The 22,389-nt window shown below is 42.9% G+C and overlaps 1 protein-coding gene across 1 annotated transcript in view; it reads right to left on the minus strand.

Moving 5' to 3' along the window:
- The window catches only part of LOC124799063 (proline-rich protein 36-like), a 488,916-nt gene that overhangs the window by 104,795 nt on the left and 361,732 nt on the right, over positions 1–22,389 (minus strand). Inside the window, exons 9-12 of the mRNA XM_047262601.1 lie at positions 21,944–22,188; positions 10,296–10,469; positions 10,207–10,214; positions 343–615 (exon numbers count right to left, since the gene is read on the minus strand). Coding sequence (XP_047118557.1) covers positions 343–615; positions 10,207–10,214; positions 10,296–10,469; positions 21,944–22,188 — 700 coding nt within the window. The remainder of the gene's footprint in view (positions 1–342; positions 616–10,206; positions 10,215–10,295; positions 10,470–21,943; positions 22,189–22,389) is intronic.

The following is a 22,389-nucleotide window of genomic DNA, read 5'->3' on the forward strand; positions in this document are numbered from 1 at the left end:
GCAGTCAGCGCACCTTGAGCTGTGCCACCAGGATGCACGCTGTTTGAAGGATATGTACCTTGAGACGTGCTGTCAAACCGCATGCAAGATGCCTTGTGTGCATCTTGAGATGTACTGTCGCCGTGCATACCTCGAACCGTGTTGTCACAGTGTGGGCCTGTTCCTTTATGTGCACCTTTAGCGGTGCCTTCAGGACATGCGCCAACAATAGTGTCCACAGCTTGAACCATTTTGTCACGATATGCACTGAGTGCACTGTGTGCATCTTGACCTATGCTGTATCTGCAACGTACGATCGCTGAGCTGTAATGTAGCGACAAGCAGCAGGTGTGGTGCACGCACCTTGAGCCGTGCTGTCGCGGCGCGTGCTCGAGACGCTGTCCCGGTGGCCGAGCCTGCGCTGACTCGTCGTGCTGTCGCGCCGCCCCAGCGCTGGGCTGCCGGCGCTGCCGCTGCTGTCTCGCCGCGACAGCCCCATGCTGTCCCGCCGCGCGGACAGACTGCCGCGGTGCTCTGGGCTGCCGAACGGCGACGGCACCACGACGTCGCTGTCCCGCCGGCTCACTGGCGCAGCAGCTGCAGCCGCGACAGCCACGCGGTGCTCAGGGCTGCCACCTGTAAGTGCAGAGAGGCCTCGCTCACTCTCCCTGGCACGTTCTGCCTTACATACTGACATATAAATAAAATGCCAACAACTGAGTCCCAGACTTCAGCGGTGTGCCATCAATAACAGGCCGTAACTAAGAGTTGCTTCAAACGAAAGTTTTGTGTAGACGAAATTATAACATGGGCTCGACAAAATGAAGACTTCTCTTTAATAATCCTTTTCTGTTTGACACGGTGAAGTTGTACAATGATTAGGCCCTGGGCTTACATTTGGGAGCATCAGCGTTCAGTTGCCTGTCGAAACGCCGACATTTGCGTTTCTCCTGGTTTTCCTCATTTTTGTCACGTGTGCAGGCTATGTTGCACTGTCACCACAAGCGATAGTAACATTTTCCTGGAGCCCTAGCATTTTGTGATGACTCATCGTCCTGCATGTGTACCACAGGTCTGGAATTAACAAATGCTTTCCTTTAAAATTCACACACAATCTGCTCCCCACTCTCTCTCGTACAATCACACTTCTGCGCTGATTTTCACTGACGTAATATTAAACCCTAATCTTCCTTTCCTTTTTTAAAATTTGGTCATGGATGAAACTGAAAGACAGTACCATCTGTATTTTAACTAATATGCCTAGAAATTGTAAAGACCTACAACTATAACCAGTCAGAAGTAGAACATGGGAAGTTCTCTGGTTGTGGTAGCATCCCTGTCAGTATTAATTAACTGCCCATGATTCATTAATCTTAGTCGACGATGTCGAAAGAGTAACAGCTCAAAATTACCGAAATAGTATTCACAGATATACTGTGGATCAAAAGGAATCAGGTAGATTCTACTTGCAGAGTGAACATCAATACCGAGACTGTAGGTAGATCCAAGGACTGAAACATCGGTGGTCACGGAAACACACTGTCTGTTATTTGAACTGGCCATAGTGAAGAATTTGATGGACACAAGAAGCCTTATAAAATGCATTTGTTGTTGACGAATTTCAAGGCTCAAGCTATTATGACAAAAAAAGTACAGTATTCGGTTAACATTGAATTCCAGCGCTGATCTGAGTCATCCTTCTCAGAGATGGCTCTGTAGACCTTTTATAAACACAAGACACGGTATGTCTGAGACCAGGGACACCTGTAGCTACAGTTGACTTATAACCACATTACAGTTCAACCCTTTAAACTCACTCAAGGCTAATCTCCTGTAAAACGTCTTTCGAGAGTTGGGTTTCATAGTTCTTTGAATTACAGTTAAGTCATTGCATCGCGAGAGTTAATTCCTAAAAAAATTCACTGGTCGACTGAATGAAATCGTTCCCCAACATCCAGTAGTTTTGTCTGTGTCTATTTCTTATTTCAGAAGATTCTTAAGTATTGACAGCGCACTCTGGTTTCCAGAAATCAATTAAATCACTTCAGTTAAGCTGTAATCATAATAATTGGCCATTCAGCGAGTAGCCCAAGCTGTAAAATATCAATCTCTTTGATCCGTTTGCTTTTTAACATGCGTTAAGTCGGTATCGTGTGTTTAGGAACGATTGGACATTATTGATATATCTAAGTGTCGATACTGTTGTATAGATACTTATGGCATTGACATTGATACCAAGAGTGCGATAACTTCACAGCATCGTAACAATTATCAGTATATCAGTACTGGGAGTACCCACAGACACTGCTATTTTAATGAACATTAAACTGTATGCAGTATCTATAAAGAAAACACAAGTGCAGCAATAAAAACTAACACTCAGCAAGGCAGCTATTGCGTGGAATAACTTGGTCACGTGATGACGTACGGTCGCACTGTAATTCAAACTGGGGTGTATTATTTAACCCGCAGTACGAACACGAAAGATGATGGCGAAAAATACCGTCGCGCTAAGCAGCGATCGCTTGCTGTTGACGTTATTAACTTCCCTGACAATGAGAACGAGAATGTTATGATAGCGCTGACAGAGGAGGCGACGGAAGGTACACACGAATGTTAACACACAAAAGTTAAAGTAAGTCAGTGATGTTCAAATTATAGAAAGATAAACAAAGCAGAGTAAGTGAAATGCATACAAAAATATATAAACATTTCTTTGACGATATGGATAAATGTTGACTGGAATACTCTCTTTCAAATTCTAAAGGTGGCAAGGGTAAAATACAGGGAGCGAAAGGCTATTTACAATCTGTACAGAAACCAGATGGCAGTTATAAGAGTCGAGGGACATGAAAGGGAAGCAGTGGTTGGGAAGGGAGTAAGACAGGGTTGTAGCCTCTCCCCGATGTTGTTCAATATTGAGCAAGCAGTAAAGGAAACAAAAGAAAAATTCGGAGTGGGTATTAAAATTCATGGAGAAGAAATAAAAACTTTGAGGTTCGCCGATGACATTGTAATTCTGTCAGAGACAGCAAAGGACTTGGAAGAGCAGTTGAATGGAATGGACAGTGTCTTGAAAGGAGGACATAAGATGAACATCAACAAAAGCAAAACAAGGATAATGGAATGTAGTCTAATTAAGTCGGGTGATGCTGAGGGAATTAGATTAGGAAATGAGACACTTAAAAGTAGTAAAGGAGTTTTGCTATTTGGGGAGCAAAATAACTGATGATGGTCGAAGTAGAGAGGATATAAAATATAGACTGGCGATGGCAAGGAAAGCGTTCCTGAAGAAGAGAAATTTGTTAACATCGAGTATAGATTTTTAAGTGCCAGGAAGTCATTTCTGAAAGTATTTGTATGGAGTGTAGCCATGTATGGAAGTGAAACATGGACGATAACCAGTTTGGACAAGAAGAGAATAGAAGCTTTCGAAATGTGGTGCTACAGAAGAATGCTGAAGATTAGATGGGTAGATCACGTAACTAATGAGGAAGTATTGAATAGGATTGGGGAGAAGAGAAGTTTGTGGCACAACTTGACCAGAAGAAAGGGTGGGTTGCTAGGACATGTTCTGAGGCATCAAAGGATCATCAATTTAGTATTGGAGGGCAGCGTGGAGGGTAAAAATCGTAGAGGGAGACCAAGAGATGAATACACTAAGCAGATTCAGAAGGATGTAGGTTGCAGTAGGTACTGGGAGATGAAAGGGTTGCACAGGATAGAGTAGCATGGAGAGCTGCATCAAACCAGTCTCAGGACTGAAGACCACAACAACAACAATAGATAAATGTGTTATTAGCCAGTAATATCTGCGATATTATGAACAGTACAAAGAAATATCGTCTTTGTAAAAACTTTGTAGGTTTTGTTTCACAGAACTGGAATTCCATGGTAGCAAAGAAACCTTGAGAAAAAATACTGTTCCATCTACAGGATTTGATATTAAAAGATGTCAGAATGAATACGTCATTTTCTGCAGGAGAAAATGAGCATGCTACATTACATTTTCACAAAAAATGAAGCAAAAAGGGGCCAGAAGTTTATTTAGAGGAACCTAGGATTAATACAGACTAAACTGTGAATAAAGTTTGCGAAGTGACAGTTTATGAAGAGTACTGACAGTAAAAAAAGTGCCGGTCAACGTTTCATTGTTGTGAAAGCTGAGTATCGGTTTGTATTCACTTCTCTTCTGTGGCTACAATAAAAAAAGTCAGACTATCGTTTTGGAATGGAGAGAAAAATAATTAAAATTCGTAAAGAGAAGGAAAACCGAACTTTTGGCATTAATTAAGGACCATCAACCCTCTTCTGCTTATTCCACTGACAAAACTTACGAAGAAAATGATTCCCTTCCTATTTGCGCCGTACAATCTGGACCTAAATTCCTATAGAACTTGCCTGGAGTCTTGCAAAGAATAACATCAATAGTCACAATACGTCAGGAATCTCGTACTCTAACCCGAAAAAGTCTGATGCTTTTTCTCTTACTACATAAACCTCGTTCGTCACCTAGCCTCGTGGAAATTCTTCCACGTAAAACACTACTTCGGCGACTTGAACATCACTTTCGCTGGTTCTCTATTCAAATAGCTTCTCAGTTGGCCTCCAATTGCTGAGAGACCCACTCCAGACCTTGACCTCGATGCTACTAGCAAAAACCGCTAATCACTAATGCAGTGGGGTTTATTTTATTGGCGTGATATTAGGATTCAGTGAGGTAACATTAGGAAACTAGAAAGGTCAAGTATCACACCAAAAATGTGTTTGATGATGATTGGAGCGACGTACTTTGACGGACGGGGAAACAAATCAGGCGGTAATCATCATTTGCAGCTGAAGCAGCAAACGACGAAAATGACGGTATCACCGGGGAAGGAAGTTTTAAGCTACTGCCAGTGAAGCGTCTTGAGCAGCCAATGTGACCTATACTATACGTTCTGTTTCTGTTCAAGCTCTAGATGGGCACTTCATTCAGTGGCGTGAACAGACGTGTAGCGTGTGGCTGCACTAGTAAGAATAGGCCTGGATCTGGGTGGAGCAAACCAGTGTATTTGCCCCGGATGATAATTTCAAGGGGCGCCAAATTCTTATTCGTGAAGAAAAGAACCTTGCTTCATAAAGCACTTAGCATCAAGCGCACGTTGATCTATCGATTATTCATATGATTTTGAACAATTTTGAACACATTCTAAGATGATTTCTGAACGAATCATAAGTTGATTTTTGAATGCGTGTATAGTGTACATTATGCATTTGCCAGTGGGAACCCCGTCGCATATAGGAACAAAAAGCTTTCCCACAGACGAAATGGGGGGGGGGGGGGGGGGGCGGGCTTTACGAGCTGAGACGGATAAATCCCAACGAGTAAATGCCAATAGCTGTTTGTTTACATGGTTGATTGGGTGTGCGAATGATCAGCTATGTTATAATTATTAGCGAAATCCATAGATTAAGACTACCAGAATGGATAAACGACTAACAGGAATAACCGGTAAGTAAGATTAGATATTAATCTTCTCTTTGTATCCAAGAAAATGAAATTCTGACAGAAATTTATGCCATATCGCTACACTTCTAAGAGCCTGTTGTACAGTCCCTGGTCCGCAGCTCGTGCTCGTGCGGTAGCGTTCTCGCTTCCCACGCCCGGGTTCCCGGGTTCGATTCCCGGCGGGGTCAGGGATTTTCTCTGCCTCGTGATGACTGGGTGTTGTGTGATGTCCTTAGGTTAGTTAGGTTTACGTAGATCTAAGTTCTAGGAGATTGATGACCATAGATGTTAAGTCCCATAGTGCTCAGAGCCTTTTTTTTGTACAGTCCCTGGTTAGCAGCGGCTGAACTTCTATTCTCAGATTAGCGCGGAAGAAGCGTTGTATGAACACGTAATAATACCTAACCGGAGAATAAACGCGGGATAACTACAGTGGTGATTGTGGCAAGTTTTGTGAAGTTGGGGGGGGGGGGGGGGCTCCGGAGAATAAGTTTTGAGAATGGTTGGTTGATTTAGAGGAGCGGACCAGATAGCAAGGTAGTCGGTCCCATCGGATTAAGGAAGGGTGGGGAAGGAAGTCGGCTGTGCCCTTTCAACGGAACCATCCCGGCATTTGGCTGAAGCGATTTAGGGAAATCACTGGACACCTAAACCAGGATGGCCGGATGCGGGTCTGAACCGTCGCGAATGCGAGTCCAGTGTGCTAATCACTGTGCCACCTCGCTCGGTGTTTTGAGAATAGCAGGAAAAGTTACAGAATTAATGATAACTAGACTGTTTGTAAGAACGAGGAAGGACAGCACACAAATTATATGGAAGAATAAGACGATTACAAATTTATACACTACTGGCCATTAAAAATGCTACACCAAGAAGAAATGCGGATGATAAACGGGTATTCATTGGACAAATATATTATACTAGAACTGACATGTGATTACATTTTCACAAAATTTGGGTGCATAGATCCTGAGAAATGAGTACCTAGAACAACGACCTCTGGCCGTAATAACGGCCTTAATACGTCTGGGCATTGAGTCAAACTTGGATGGCGTGTACAGGTACAGCTGCCCAAGCAGCTTCAACACGATACCACAGTTCATCAAGAGTAGTGACTCGCGTATTGTGACGAGCCCGTTGCTCGGCCACCATTGAACAGACGTTTTCAGTTGGTGAGAGATCTGGAGATTGTGCTGGCCGGGGCAGCAGTCGAACATTTTCTGTATCCAGAACGGCCCGTACAGGACCTGCAACATGCGGTCGTGCATTATCCTGCTGAAATGTAGGGTTTCGCATGGATCGAATGAAGGGTAGAGGCACGGGCCGTAACACAACTGAAATGTAACGTCCACTGTTCAAAGTACCGTCAATGCGAACAAGAGGTGACCTAGACGTGTAACCAATGGCACCCCATACCATCATGCCTGGTGATACGCCAGTATGGCGATGACGAATAGACGCTTCCAACGTGCGTTCACCGCTATGTCACCAAACACGGATGCGACCATCATGATGCTGTAAACAGAACCTGGATTCATCCGAAAAAATGACGTTTTGCCATTCGTGCAGCCAGGTTCGTCGTTGAGTTCACCATCGCAGGCGCTCCTGTCTGTGATGCAGCGTCAAGGGTAACCGTAGACGTGGTCTCCGACCTGATAGTCCATGCTGCTGCAAACGTCGTCGAACTGTTGGTGCAGATGGTTGTTGTCTTGCAAACGTCCCCATCTGTTGACTCAGGGATCGAGACGTGGCTGCACTATCCGTTACAGCCATGCGGATAAGATGCCTGTCATCTCGACTGCTAGTGATACGAGGCCGTTGGGATCCAGCACGGTGTTCCGTATTACCCTCTTGAACCCAGTGATTCCATATTCTGCTAACAGTCATCGGATGTCGACCAACGCGAGCAGCAATGTCGCGATACGATAAACCGTAATCGCGATAGGCTACAATCCGACCTTTATCAAAGTCGGAAACGTGATGGTACGCATTTCTCCTCCTTACATGAGGCATCACAACAACGTTTCACCAGGCAACGCCGGACAACTGCTGTTTGTGTATGAGAAATCGGTTGGAAACTTTCCTCATGTCAGCACGTTGTAGGTGTCGCCACCGACGCCAACCTTGTGTGAATGCTCTGAACAGCTAATCATTTGCATATCCCAGCATCTTCTTCCTGTCGGTTAAATTTCGCTTCTGAAGGACGTCATCTTCGTGGTGTGGCAATATTAATGGCCGGTAGTGTATTTGAATTTCGTACTACTACTTTTCGATCTCGTGCTTGAGAAACTGGAGAGTATGAATGAAATGTGAAACTATTTCCTAACATAAAACTTTTTGCTTGAAGTAGGCCCAATAGGCATTTGATATTGGTACTTCGTGAATTACTTGCTATAGTATTATTAACATATGAGCTAGAAAAAAATGGCCATTTGTGCCAAAACAGTCTCGCTATTTGGAACGTGTTACAATTGCTGCAATATTACAAAGGCCAATTTCGTTTTATCTAGCAGACGACGACAAAATAGACGTAATCAAATCGACATACCACACGTGTCATGGGTAATATTCGTATTAACAGCTTTTTCAGTATTAGGCAACCACTTTTTGAATTTTATGTGGTAAAACGTGTAACAAATTTTCGCAGAAAGGAAAGCATGCCATATGAAGCTATAGCAAGATTAGAGGGTAAAAAATTGAAGATATAGGTACTGTCTTGCTTGTTTCTTGTCTTTAATGGTTTTATGTTTTCCCATATCTAATTTTATGCCACACAAAATAGAAAGTTATAAGCTAATACGCAATGAAGGATGCAAATTTTCTGAAGAGTGCTTATTCTCCTACCAGTATTAATGGTGAGCTTTTTAAATGGCGGCCAAACAGGCCGACTGGGAGCAACAGACGTACAGCAGGACGTTTTAATTTCCACCATTCTGAATACAGGTTTGATGGCTTCTATTACAAAATACACACGTTTGAATTCCACTGAGCGAAATACAGCGACGAGCGATAGAAGAATGCTGTGTGAATAGGTGTGGGACTTTGGCACATTAAGACCAAATACAATGTCTTATATTTCGTCGAACATATATGTTTTAGGTATCAAATTCTTCAGAAAGATATGCGCTACAAAATGAACATATTTTTGAAAAATTAATTTTTAAAAATTTTTGACGTCCCGTCTCAAACGCTCGACGGGGGTGGGGCCTGCAGGGTAATAGTGCTACTGCTCTTCGCGCATTAAAGGAATACAGAGAGGTCCTCTTTCCGCACTGGGATTGAAGAACATAAATCGAAACTCGAATCAATTGACGATTTGGGAGTTGCTTCTGGGAAAGACCGATTGCGCCACAAATAGTTGAAGAAGTTACTGTTTTTAGGGCTGAGAATACTGAACATATTGTGCACGAACCGTGTCACAACAGTTGATCATTCCATATTCGAAAAGTGCTGATAACAATTATGAAATGATATCTCTAGTTCGGTTCAGGCTGACATGGATGCAGATGGTTGTCATGTCCGGGGACGTAAGTCTGACTGGTGAGAAATCATGTACAGTGTTCCCCAAGGTTCAGTGTTAGGTCCAATATTATTCGTCATAGCTGTAAAGGAATCTCCGTCTTATATACGAGCAGAATTACTTCTTTTGCAGATGACACTAGTATTGAATCGACCCAAGCATACACTTAGAAACAGAAGTAATGGTAAACAAAATTCTTAAAAGCCTCATTGGCAGGTATTCTGCGAATGATCTCATCCTGAATTTTAATGGAGATTCAGAACATTCAGTTCTGAACATATAGGGGTACTACACCAGTAATGAGTGTAGCACATGCTGAGGAAATAAGTGATAAGGTGGAAACTTCAAAATTCTCAGGAGTTCATCGTGATGAGAATTTAATATGGAAAAAGCACATTTTGGAACTCCTAAAACAACTTATTTCAGCCACATTTGTTCTTAGGATCATTGCATATCTTGGGAAGAGGCAAAGCAGTAGGTTAACAAATTTTGCTTATTTTCATTCAATAATGTTTTGGGGTAGACTATCTTTAAAAAAAGAGTCTTCGTTGCTCAAAAATGTGCTGCAACAATAATATATGGTACTCATCCACTAACATCTTGTAGACATCTGTCCAAGTAGTTGGGTATTCTGACTACTGCTTCACAATATATTTATTCTCTCATAAGGTTTGTTGTAAATAATCCAGTACAGTTCAAATGGAGTAATGCTGTTTACAATTACAATACAAGAAGGAAAAAAGACATTGATTACTTCCACATTAAGGTTGGCTTTAGCACAAAAAGAGGTGCTCAATGCTGAAACCAAAATTTTTGATGATTTACCCAGTGATATAAAATGTCTGACAGACAGGAAAGTAAAATTTGAAAACAAACTGAGAAAGTTTCTCCTGGACAACTTCTATTCCGATGAAGAATTTATATCATTGTAATGCTTAAATGGTGGTGGGTAGGTATTACTAACTCACGTATGTACGTCATCTTTCCATTCTTCTTTAAAAATATAAATATAAAAATGTGTTCAGATTGTAACGTTATGCACAAATTAATTTGCAATGTGAACGTAAAATGACTCATTCCATATCATTACGATTTATCTTTGTACAGTGTTTGTACTGAGGTTCCGTCCTCCTACGAGGAGAGAACCCTGCGAACTCCCGTGTGTATTTCCCAGTGTTAACTCCAGCAGTGCCACTGACTGTCTGGCTGTACTCACCAGGTGCCCTGTGGTGTTCAGAGTGCGCCGGGCTGATGCGCCCGCTGGGGCAAGGACTGGCGGCGCGAGGGGGCGGGCTGGGTGGCTGCCCGGGGGCGGGTGGGGCCGGCGGGGGCGGCTGCTCGTCGCGCGCCACCACCAGCTCCACCTCCGGCAGGCGTGCGTCCGTCAGCAGAGCCCGCGCCTCGGACAGCGTGGCGAGGCCGCGCACCAGCCGCCCGTCCACGTTCACCACCTCGTCGTCCACGCGCAGCCGGCCGTCCCTACACAAAGTGGCGAACGTGGACGTCTCTGTGTCTGGTGAACGTCACTGCCGCAGTAGTCAAGCAGCCACTATATCCTCTGGTTTGCTGTGTAAGATCTATATACAGATACATAACCAATACGAAGCACACCTTTTTCAGGGAGTGAGCAAAATACCTCACGACTATCTTTTACTCTACATTCCTTAGATCCTCTTTAAATCACTGGAAATCTTTTACTACACTGAGATGGCAGAAGTCACGTAATTCCGATATGCAGACGGTGGTAGTATCGTGAACACAAGGTGTAAAATCTGTCGTTTGTACATAGGTGACTCATGTGAAAAGGTCTCCGACGTGAACATGGCCGCAAGACGGGCTTTAACATAATTTCGATGGTAGTTGGAGCTAGATGCATGAGACAATCCATTTCGAAAATCGTTAGGGAATTCAATATTACGAGATCCAAAGTGCCAGAAGTGTGCCGAGAATATCAAATTTCAGGCATTACCTCTCACGACGGGCGATGTTTTGGCCGACGGCCTTCATTTAACGTAGAGTTGTCACTGCTAACAGACAAGCAGCATTGCGTGAAATGACCTCAGAAATCAATGCGTGACGTACGACGAACGTATCGGTGAAGACATTGCTGCGAAATGTGGCGTTAATGGGCTATGGCAGTAGACAACCGACGCGAGTGCCTTTTCTGACAGCGCGACGTCGCCTGCAGTGCTTCTCACGGGCTCGTGACCACATCGTTTGGGCCCTAGACGACTCAAAAACCTTGGCCTGGTCAGATGAATTCTGATTTCAGTTGGTAAGAGCTGATGGTAGGGTTCGAGTGTGACACAGACCCCCACGAAGCCACGGACCCACGTTGTCAACAAAGCACTATGCTGACTGGTGGTGGTTCCATAATGAACAGATCATTGACGAGAAATCGTTATTTTCGCCGACTTGTTACTAAACACATATGGAATTTTTATGTATTACTACGTGCCATGTCACCTGGTCACGATTGTTGACAGGTTTGAAGAACATTCTGGACAATTTGAGGGAATGATTTCGCTGGCCAGATTACCTCAAATGAATCACATGGAAAGTTTATGCGGTATAATCGAGAGATCTGTTCGTGCACAAAATCCTGCACCGGCAATAATTTAGCAATTATGAAGTGCTACAGAGACAGCACGGCTCATTATTTCTGCAAGGGACTTCCGACTTGTTGAATCCCTGCCACGTCGAATTGCTGCTGTATGCCAGGCAAAAGGAGGTCCGACACGATATCAGGAGGAATCACATGACTTTTGTCACCTCAGTGTACTGTTTTGCAATACACCGCCTAATAAAAAAGTGAAGCACTCAGAAGACCAGCTCGAATGTAAATGTAATTTCCTATGCGGACACATCACTGGTGGCTGCGTAAATGATTTGAGCGGTAATTCTCTGTGACTGTTGGAACAGCTTCCAAAGTCCATTAGTGTTGTTACGATGACCGGTTGGGTATACAGAGTGAGCCACTAACTTTTACCACCGAGAATATCTTCGAAAGTAGGAGTTGAAAAGTTTGTGGGACAAAAGTTGCATGGGGCAGCGGGGGTCATAATACGACGTTGGGTTTTTGTTGTAAGTGCGGTCGTTTCAGAGAAATGAAGTTCAATTTTTTATTTATTTTTTTTTTTTTTGGGGATGTTATAGCTTGGTGCTTATTTTCTGATAGCGGCTATCGAGACGAATCCACTGATGTGTAACAGTAAGGTTTTTGAAGGTCAATGAAGGTCACAAAGGTGACATGATCATCCATTTACAGAAGGTGATCGAAGTGATGACCATTGGTATCAATGCAGTCCTGCAATCTTCTTAGCGTGGATTCTATCTCGCACATCTTGAGGTGTAGTTCGAACGTCTTTATAAACAATGTCTTTTACGAATCCCCACAAGGAAAACTCCAGAGGCGTCAAGTCTGGCGAACCAGTCCTCCACGACACATCTCCTCCGCGTCCAATCCAACGATATGGGAATTGTCTCTGCAGCTCATTTCCAGCCATCAGCGAAAAATGTGCCGCACATCCATAGTATTGGTAATACATTCTGTTCCTTGTTCCTGAAGGTATTTCTTCCAATATGAGACCTAATGTTTCTTGCAGGAATGTGGTATACTTCCTACCATTAAGATTTCCTCCGATGAAATTGGGATCTATAATTCTGTCCTCCAGAATACCACACCATACACTCACCGAACACGGTTTTTTGTGTGCAACTTGTCGCAGCCGACATGAATTTTCAGTTGCCCAATAATGCATGTTATGCAAATTAACGTTTCCATGGTTCGTGATGTAGCCTCGTCAGTAAATAAAATCAAATTGCCGGCCGAAGTGACCGAGCGGTTCTAGGCGCTACAGTCTGGAACCGCGCGACCACTACTGTCGCAGGTTCGAATCCTGCCTCGGTCATGGATGTGTATGATGTCCTTAGGTTAGTTACGTTTAAGTAGTTCTAAGTTCTAGGGGACTGATGACCTCAGAAGTTAAGTCCCATAGTGCTCAGAGCCATTTGAACCATTTGAACCAAAATCAAATTAATAAATGTGTCATCCCTCTGAATCTGAAGTTGATCCCATCGGCAGAATTCAATGCGATGCATACAATCCGTAACAGTTAATTCTTGCTGGAGACTGATATGATGATATTTAGGCGATGCAGAACACGAACAATATTACTCAGGCTCATGCCAGATACCCTTGCGATTTGACGCGATCTAACACAAGGATCTCGAACCAGTGGTAAGAGTACCAATTTCCGTTTCCTCGTTAGTAACTTTTCTTTGCCGGATATGTTTCCGATGCGTTAAAGATCCAGTTGTTTTCAATTTATCATACACATATTTAAATGTACGACTTGTAGGGTGAGTACGCTGAGGATACCTTTCAGCGTATAAGTCTCTACTTCTCACTGAATTTCGTTGGCATTCTCCGTAAATGAGAACCATATCGACTTGTTCTTCGGAGGAGTAAATCATTCACATTCGCTTGATTCGATGACACTAGTCTTACCGTTCCTATTAGTGTTGTACTGCGACACCGTCGAATGGTGTTTCCATGTCAATGGTGTGAGATGGATACGCCGTATTCGGAGAATATTTACTATTTGCATGATATACGAGAGAGAATAGTCAGAGCATGTACTTCGATAAGTGCTGAAGTGATAAGGAACACCACTAAATCCATGAAACGAAGACTGCAGCACTGCATTGATACCAATGGTCATCACTTCGAACACCTTCTGTAAACGGACGTTCATGCCACCTTTTTGAACTTCGTTGACCTTCAAAGACCTTACTGTTACACATCATTGGATTCGTCTCGATAGCAGCTATCAGAAAATAAGTACCAAACTACAGCATCCAATTTAAAAAGAGAAAGTTGACCTTCATATCTCTGACGCGACCCCATCCAGCAACAAAAAACCGACGCCATGTTATGAACCCCGTTATCCCACGCAGTGTTTGTCCCACAAACTTTTCAGGTGCTATCATACTTTCGGAGTTATTCTAGGTGGCAATAGTTAGTGACTCACATTGTATAACTAGCGTGAAGGCATCAGATGTTGAGTAATCAATTTCAAGGACACGACTATGCCCCCTACTCGGGTGAGGCAGCGTTATCAGCAGATGACAGAGTTTGAAGGAGCCTTACTGTGGGTCTCCATTTGGAGGGCAGATCGAATCGTGCAGCATTCAGTTTTGTGGGGAGTTTGGTTGTGCCAGTAGCCTGACGTGTGACTCTATGGGAACGTGAGGGCAGAGATACTCATCGTCTATGTCCCAGTCGACTATGTCTTACTGACTCGAGGGAGGATGGCTGTATAATGTACCAAGGACGTCGTAACCCTTTAAACTCAGCGTCTGTCATCCGAGAGCAAGTAATGGGCTCCTGCAACATTATGTGTCATCCCTCGCGCTTGGTGAGAGACTAGCAGCAGCAGGACTAGAGAATTACAGTCTCATGCGAATGCTGGTGTTAACACCACAACACAAACTATCGCATTTGGAGTGGTGCCGTGGACTGGTAATCATGGAATGCTGATGAATACCATCGCATTGTGTTCAGCGATACATTGCGGTTCTGTGTTAATCCGAATACTATCGTCGACTAGTACGACAGCTATATGGGGAGATGATATATTCTTCCCATGTTCTGGAGAGGCGTATCCGTGTTACTCCTGGCGTTATGTTGTGGGGAGGGAGCCATCGGGTATGACTTCACGTCATGGCTGATAGTGATTTAGGGAGAGCAGAGCTGTACTTCACGTGCATCTTGCGTCGCAATATGCTACCTCTCATGCGACAATATCGTGATGCCAAAAAGACTATGGTCATCAACAAACGGCACGTGTCTCTATAAGCTGTCTGAATGATGTTGAGGTACTCCGGTGACTTGCAAGGTCCGCAGATTGGTCAGTAGATTCCTCGTCCTACATGTAAGTAAACGCAAATAAAAAATATAGATGCTCCGTTTGCGTGTAAAGTTCGAATGATACAACCATTATTTACGTCCCGGCAGATGTATACTCCATGAGAACATGTGTGGAACGAGCTCGCATGTCGACTCTAACCCAGTGCCAGTATCTAGGATATCAAAAACCAATTAAAGCAGTTGGGGCTGTCAGTATCAAGAGAGCATACAATGGCTTCACGACACCCTTCCTAACCTAATCAGTGCACTCATCCAGGCCAGAGGGACGAAACGTCACACTGATAAATGGTTTCATAATGCCAAGTGTTTCGTAAATTTGACTCGATATTGTAATCACCGGAATAACATCACATACTCTCTAAAGCAATGAAGATTTATATCTCTTCCTCCTCCCCTTCCAGGTGCTTCACTCTCTTTTATTACTATTGTATTACTAATTACAATCCGCACTGCGCCAGTGAGAGATACAATTATGGATCAGTTGGTCTTCTGTGTATTGTACGAAGAAAGGAAGGAACGAAAGAAAAAAAAAAAAGGAAGAAGAGGGGTACTAGGTAGAATAGTGTGTAAGAAGTCCATGATTAAGGAATTTGTTGCTAGCGCACTCGAGCAGATGTAATTTCGATGGATTGCTCACTTGTTGCCTGCGATATGTAAGGCATAAGAGAATCTCAGACCAGAGAGTACTGTTGTCAGCAGTCGGAACTGTGTAGCAGTAGGAGTAGTAGTAACTAGCAGTCGTGTGTATGAAGTTGGCTGGGCTGGTCGTGGGGAGCGATGGCGGAGCCTGAGCGATATAAGGTAAAAGCAGCCTCGCGCATATGTAGTATTGTTATATCAAGTCCCATGTAAATGTTTAAAAAATCTCTTAATAATAATCTTTTTTATAAAAATTAACTTTTGACAATAATTCATCTCAATTTAAAGAATTTACTAATTTCTCCAATCCATGGTCATTCCGATTATTGTAAAGAAAAATCAGTTGTTTCCTTTTATACATGACAAATCTATCGGCCAGCATTGCACTGGGCTGTGTCAGAAAAATTTATTACAAGAGCAGATATGTATGCGTTATCCGGCGACTTCATTGAGGTAAGAATTTTCAATGTATTCAGTATGATCTTTCAGGGCCATGACGCAGCACTGCTGACCTCCAAAATCTACCAGTTTAAATTCACAGTCAATTATTGAAAGGTTATAAGTGACCCACATTTTTACTGAGTCATCAGTCACATTTTTGTTATTGGTAGGTTACGGAATAATAAACTGTCGCTAGGTTACGCTAAATGTCAATGTTATAGTTATATTTTTTACTGTTGGGAGGTTATTATAAATTTTAATTTATCTGTTGCGAGGTTACAAGTGTAATACGTCCCGTCAATGACATTCAGCCATAACCTTCCTTCCTCCTATCTTTCCTTTCACACAATGAAACAGTTACCTAGAACCCGTCTCACATTGAGTGAGATTCGCCGTAAGTTTTCAAGTTGACGTGCTTGATTGTTGTCTAGTAGTAAGCTGCGACGGCCAGCTCGCACGGCAAAGGAGACTCATTATGTAAGGCCTAACGAAAATAGTTTCGCTGTAAAATGTCCGCTTCAATTACTCTTGTTTGTTAGAACTGGGAGGTTTCTCAAACTCTAAAGACTCTCCCCTATATGTATCATTTAAAACAACAATGCTTTTTTTATCTTCCACTGTGGTGATATCTATGGTAACTAAGACGCACTTTGAGGTTATTTCCTAGACGAGTGCCTCCCTGGCGTGGATGCACTTGCGATGAGGCCGCACCTTTCAGACGTAGACAGTACTACTGACTGCCAGAACAGGTAGCATTCACAGAATCCCTCAAGTGCAAAAGCACCGGAGCTCTCACGCGAAAGTAGATGAAGCTCTCTGTAGGGAACTAGTTTCATCGTCGATGGAAGCCCGCTTGGGAGCTGTTACGTGAACCAGCAAGCAAGTTTACAGCGAATCTTACTCGATGCAAAATGGATTTATGTTTCCCTGTGATGCACTGTAATCACAAACGCTCAAGAGACTCGTAACTGACAGCAGCCAATCGATAATTCAGTGGTACCCTTTCGAGGCAGCAAAGATGTTCAGAGCACAGAACTTTGAAGGAGAGATGGAAGGCCACTAGCCATTGTACGGCAAACGCGGTCTATCTCTGAAATGCGTCGGAAGGAAATATATGCGTGTATACAGGTGTTTGATCCAAATTCTGTTCCTGTAACTCTGTTGAATAATAATGTCTGTTGTACCGCCCTGTGTAAAGCGAAAGGTATTGTAATAAAAATACGGAATAGCCACCCTGTAACGCACATGCGTACATGGTGTGAGCTCGCTGAAAAAAAGACTTCATATTTTATTCGTGTCTCAAAGTGTCTATGTCTCTCATACAAACACTGGTCCAGTGCTGCTGAGATTAACGGTATTTCCTAACCTACGGAATACATGTCACACATCCTAACAGATCCCGGCAGCAGGATGCCAAACAAATGTAACAGTTGGAACTAAATCGTACGTGACATTTCCAAAACCGTACGCTCTCTCAGACAATAACTACAAATGTATAATATGCGGAATTATTAATTGCTGTTCATTTTAGTTGCATTTTAAATATGGTGTTACAGAAGCATATGAAAACTTAAGTTGACAGATAGAAAACTAAATGAAGAAAGATTAAAGAAAAACGTCGTAGAAAGAAGCACATGGAGCTCTAAGAACCAGAAGAAAGGAAAGGTAAGTGAGACATCTGCTACGGTAACGACTGCAGATGCCTTAAAAGAAAAGCAGATTTTTTTATTTAATTTTTCAGTCTCGGATCACACAAACTATATCAGACTAAGAACAGCCGACCAGTTGCAAAGGATAAAGTAATCTTTACCTAGGTTTCAATAGATATAAATCTATCTTCTTCAGAAGACGGCCTGGGGACAATGAACATCGTAATATATATTAAGGTATGAAACATGAGTCAAGAATAAAGTTTAACATATATTAGGAAAATATTGTATTACAAGATGTGAGAAAGATTCTTGGTACTTACAGTATTATAACAACATGAAGTGATATGTCCTTATCGTTTAGGCAAACATCTGCATAGTTACATTAATCATATAAAATATAGCCCTGACAACAGGGTTTGTCAAACAATTAAAATAGGTACATAGAAGTTGCAGAGCGCCTAAGCGACTGAGTAAAATCGGCCAGCGTAGTAGCACAGCGGCCAGGGCAGGTGGCGCTCATGTCGCGAACTATGTGCCGATAGGCGTACTGAAGTAACATTTGAAACATCAATATTAAATGCGTTCTTAAATAGAGTGATAATAAAAAAATTGGCAAGCATTTAACACTCCCGTTATGACATTGTGGGAGGTATAGAAATAATAACGTAGATACATACATCAAAAAGACAGGTGGCGCTTCCGCCGTGAGTTACATGCAATGGTCTATATAGGCAAAATATAAAGTTATATTACCATATTAGTGAAGCCCATAGAACGTATATAAGTCAAAACATCAAGAACAATCAGTAATGGCTTTTAAGAAAATTACGAGACCTGGTCTACAATCCAGTTACTACGTAATATAGAATAAGAGAAAATTACATGAGGGCCGCTGTAGTGGCAGCCATACATCGTGAAAAGAACACATTATATGAACGATAGTAAAATGGAAGATTTGAAAGTGCATTATAGCTTCCTGAGGAAATAGACTACTGAGGTTACTAGCATTAATGTTATATATTACACAGTACGGGTTTAAAGCCTTCGAAAAATTGTTTACAGGCAAGGTTCAACTGATCATTCAGAATATTGCCGTCTTTGAGCTCTAGATGTTTAAAAATAAATAGCTCTTCCCACGGATCTAGTCTCCGTCCTTTGACCTGTCTATGTAGGATAACCGTGTCTTCTAACTGTTTAGGCGTATGGCCGGTTATCAAGAGGTGTTCAGCAAAGGTAGAGTTGCGAGTATTCGTTCCTTTTTTACCTAACAGATGTTCTTTATGTCGTGTTTTCACAGCTCTGCCGGTTTGACCAATATAATAAGAGGGGCAGTTATTACAGGTTAGCTTGTAAATACCTGAATTAGAAAACCAATCGCTGGCAATCTCTACTGACTGTACAAGATTTCTTTTTAAACTGTTATCTGTAGAAAAGGAGACGTTACAGTTATATTTTTTATTTAGAAGACGTTTAATCCTATACGATAAGTTACCCAGGAAAGGGATGGAAATAAATTTTTTAGTTTCTGTGGTATCCGTGGGGAGAATATTTCTCAAAGTCGAACATTTTTGGGAGATTTTCTTATTGAGCAGGTAATCGATCATATTCTGGTTATACCCATTATTAACCGCAATCGCTTTGATGACATTCAATTCCTTTTTTTGATCCGCAGGTGATAAAGGAGTGGTTACCATTCGGTGAATGGCGGAATGAAAAAATGCCAATTTATGAGCTTTTGGATGGGTTGAGTCAGCAGGAATGACATTATCAGAATATGTTTCCTTGCGGAAGATATTGAAATGGAAGGAATTATCTTCTATAGAAATTAAATCCTATTTACTTCTCTAGTTGAAAAACTATATCGAGGTACATTAACTAACGTACTCAAGTGTTAGCTATTAGCTATGCTTAGCAGGTCAGAATTATGTGTTATGTGATTTAAAGTCCGAGGACTGGTTTGAAGCTGTTTTCCACACTAGTCTATTCCGAGTAAGCCTCTTCATCTCTGTGTAACTACTCCATCCTACACCCATTTGAACTTGCTTAGGGTATTTGAGCCGTGGGTTTCCGCTACAATAGTTTAACCCCCCCCCCCCCCCCAAGCGCGCACACACTTCTTCCCAAAAATACTCACACACCCGGTCCCGCGTGGAGAAGGTCCTAGACCCGGCCAGGAATCGAACTTGTGCCCCCGTGATCGAGTCAGCAACGTTAACCAAAAGATCTATGAACTGGTGATTCCTTGATGCCTTAAAATATGTCTTATCAACCGAGCCCTTCTGAATGCTTTTCTCCACAGTTCGATCCAGCAGATCAGTTACCCAGTCACTGGCCTATCCTTCAGCGATCCTATGTGGCACAATATTTCAAAAGCTTCTATATTTCCTAGTCTGAACTATTTATCATTTATGTACCACTTTCACAAAACGCCACAATCTGGACAGATGCCTTCAGAAGAGAGTTCCTAACATTTAAATTTATATTAGAAAGTTCTCTTTTTCAGAAACACTTTTATTTCTAACGCCAGTCTGCATTTCATAAGCTCTCTGATTCGGCCATCGTGTTATTTTACTGCCCAAATTGCAAAAGACATCTGCTACTTTTAGCGTCTCATTTCCTAACATAATTCCTTTAGCTTCACCTGCTTTATTTCGACTACTCGTCATTACTATAGTTAATTTCGTTGACGTTCATTTTTTACACTCAAAATTCCGTCGAACTGCTCTTCAAAGTCATTTGCCAACTCTGACAGTTTACAATGTCGTCGGCAATCGTCAAAGTCTTAATTTCTTCGCCCTGAACTTTGCTTCATAGCTTGCTCGTTGGTCAGGTTGAATAACATTGGGGATAATATAAACCCTGCTTCTATTCCTTCTCAAGCACTACCTCCCTTTCACGTCCTTTGAGCACTGTTATTTCGATACAGGTTGTAGATAACATTTCACTCCCTTTATTTCCTCCGTGCTAGATGCAGAATTTCGAAGAGTATTCCAGTCAACATTATCAAAAAATTTTCTAAATTTTCAAATATTGATATGTATACCATTGTAAATGACAAAAGCGTTCCCTGTTTAGGTAGCGCTACGCCGTAATTGGTATATGTTGAAACTGTAGAGTAGTTTCCGCTCCATAAGCAGCAGGTTTCGCTGCTCGCTCGCACCGGGAAACACGACGCGGCCGGCCGCGGGTGCAACAGAACCCATGTGGACGGGTGGAAAGAAATGTGTCAGGCTTCATAATACGTATTTATATGTGTCGTGTATTATGCATTTCTTGTACGTGAATGTGAATCTGCACATGAACTTTCCTTACCCTCCTCACACCTTTCCGTAAAGCGTGGCCAAATCTTAGTTGGAAAGTAGTTCTGCAGTATAGTAGTGCCAACCTTACACCTGGGTAGGGGATCAGAGAGACAGCACAGGCAGGTAAAAGTCAAAGACTTTCCAGTGTCACAAGATTTGGGGTGGAGAGGTTGGTCACAGCCAAGTGGTTCGACAACCCTCTCCACCGGGGCCCAGGAAGACCTGCGGGTGCCCACCATATTCTTGCTTGTTACAGAAGACTGGTAAGTGAGCAGACGTGCCCTCAGTGCGTCTGTCTCAATGTTCAAGCAAGGAAGAGAGGTATTTGAATATTTCTACTAATTCTTTTATTTCCAGCTTCGGATTGTGTAAGGAAATGAATGTTCTCGTTTAATTCCGGAAATTCGACCCCCTGTGTTAATGTATCTGGTCCCCAGTTTGCCCGTTATCCTCCTCACATAGTGGATGTCCCATGTAAAATATTGGGAGACTTTGGTGCTATACATTTGGCCAACGCAATTCCGTCTTGCCCGTAGAAATGTGCGTGCAGATTAGTATATAATGTACCCGAGCTATAAGTTGTAAAATTGTAATATCTGTAAACTGGAACAATTGCTGCAATCGCTGTAAAATCGAGTGATAATGTTTAAAATATATAGGTAATCAATTGTCATCAATCTTTAACATAACTTTAAAAAATCACATAGGAGTCCAGTTAAAGGAATTAATTTAAAAATCGAAGATATAGAATGCAGGGACCCACACATCAGCGTGTGAGCCCTCCAGCCCCTTGCCTAGTATCGTACAGAAAGAGCACGCTCTCTAGGCAGTGCTCTCAAGCTCCCCTCCCCAGTTATCCGTTGCGTAGTTTTCATTCAGGGCTTGACGAAATCAACTTACATCTGGCGTCCCTAGGCAAGGAAGTTTGACGGTAATTTTTCAATGTTTTGGAGAAAACAGATACACTAGGTGGCTCTCTGCATGTACCTGTCGGCCACGCTGCCGGGCGCGATGTGCGTTACGAGGTAGCGCGGCGTTGCCGACGGCGGCTCGATCAGCTGTCGCAGCGAGATGCCAAGCTCCGCGGCGCGGCCGGGCGCCGTCTCGCGCAGCAGCCGCACTAGTCTGAAACGCCGCCGGCTCGCCGCCTGCTGCTGCGCCTGCAGCTGCAGCTGCTGCTGCACCTGCTGCTGCGATTGCCTCCGTGGCGACGGACAGCGCGTCGGGTCCTCCTGCGAGCAGTCAACCCAACCGTCACAAACGCACGGCAAATAGTCTACACAGTAGGCGGTGGCACGTACACTACGGCTGATGGCCAACGAGAGCTAGACTTCTTTCGTATGTCTTACTAGCATAACACTGAATGACAAAACTCGTCTCCAGACTGTAGGTGACCCATTCATCAATGGCGAAAAAAAATTTTTTTTATTTGT

The sequence above is a fragment of the Schistocerca piceifrons genome, chromosome 5 (genome assembly GCF_021461385.2).
Source record: "Schistocerca piceifrons isolate TAMUIC-IGC-003096 chromosome 5, iqSchPice1.1, whole genome shotgun sequence".
Lineage (NCBI taxonomy): Eukaryota > Metazoa > Arthropoda > Insecta > Orthoptera > Acrididae > Schistocerca > Schistocerca piceifrons.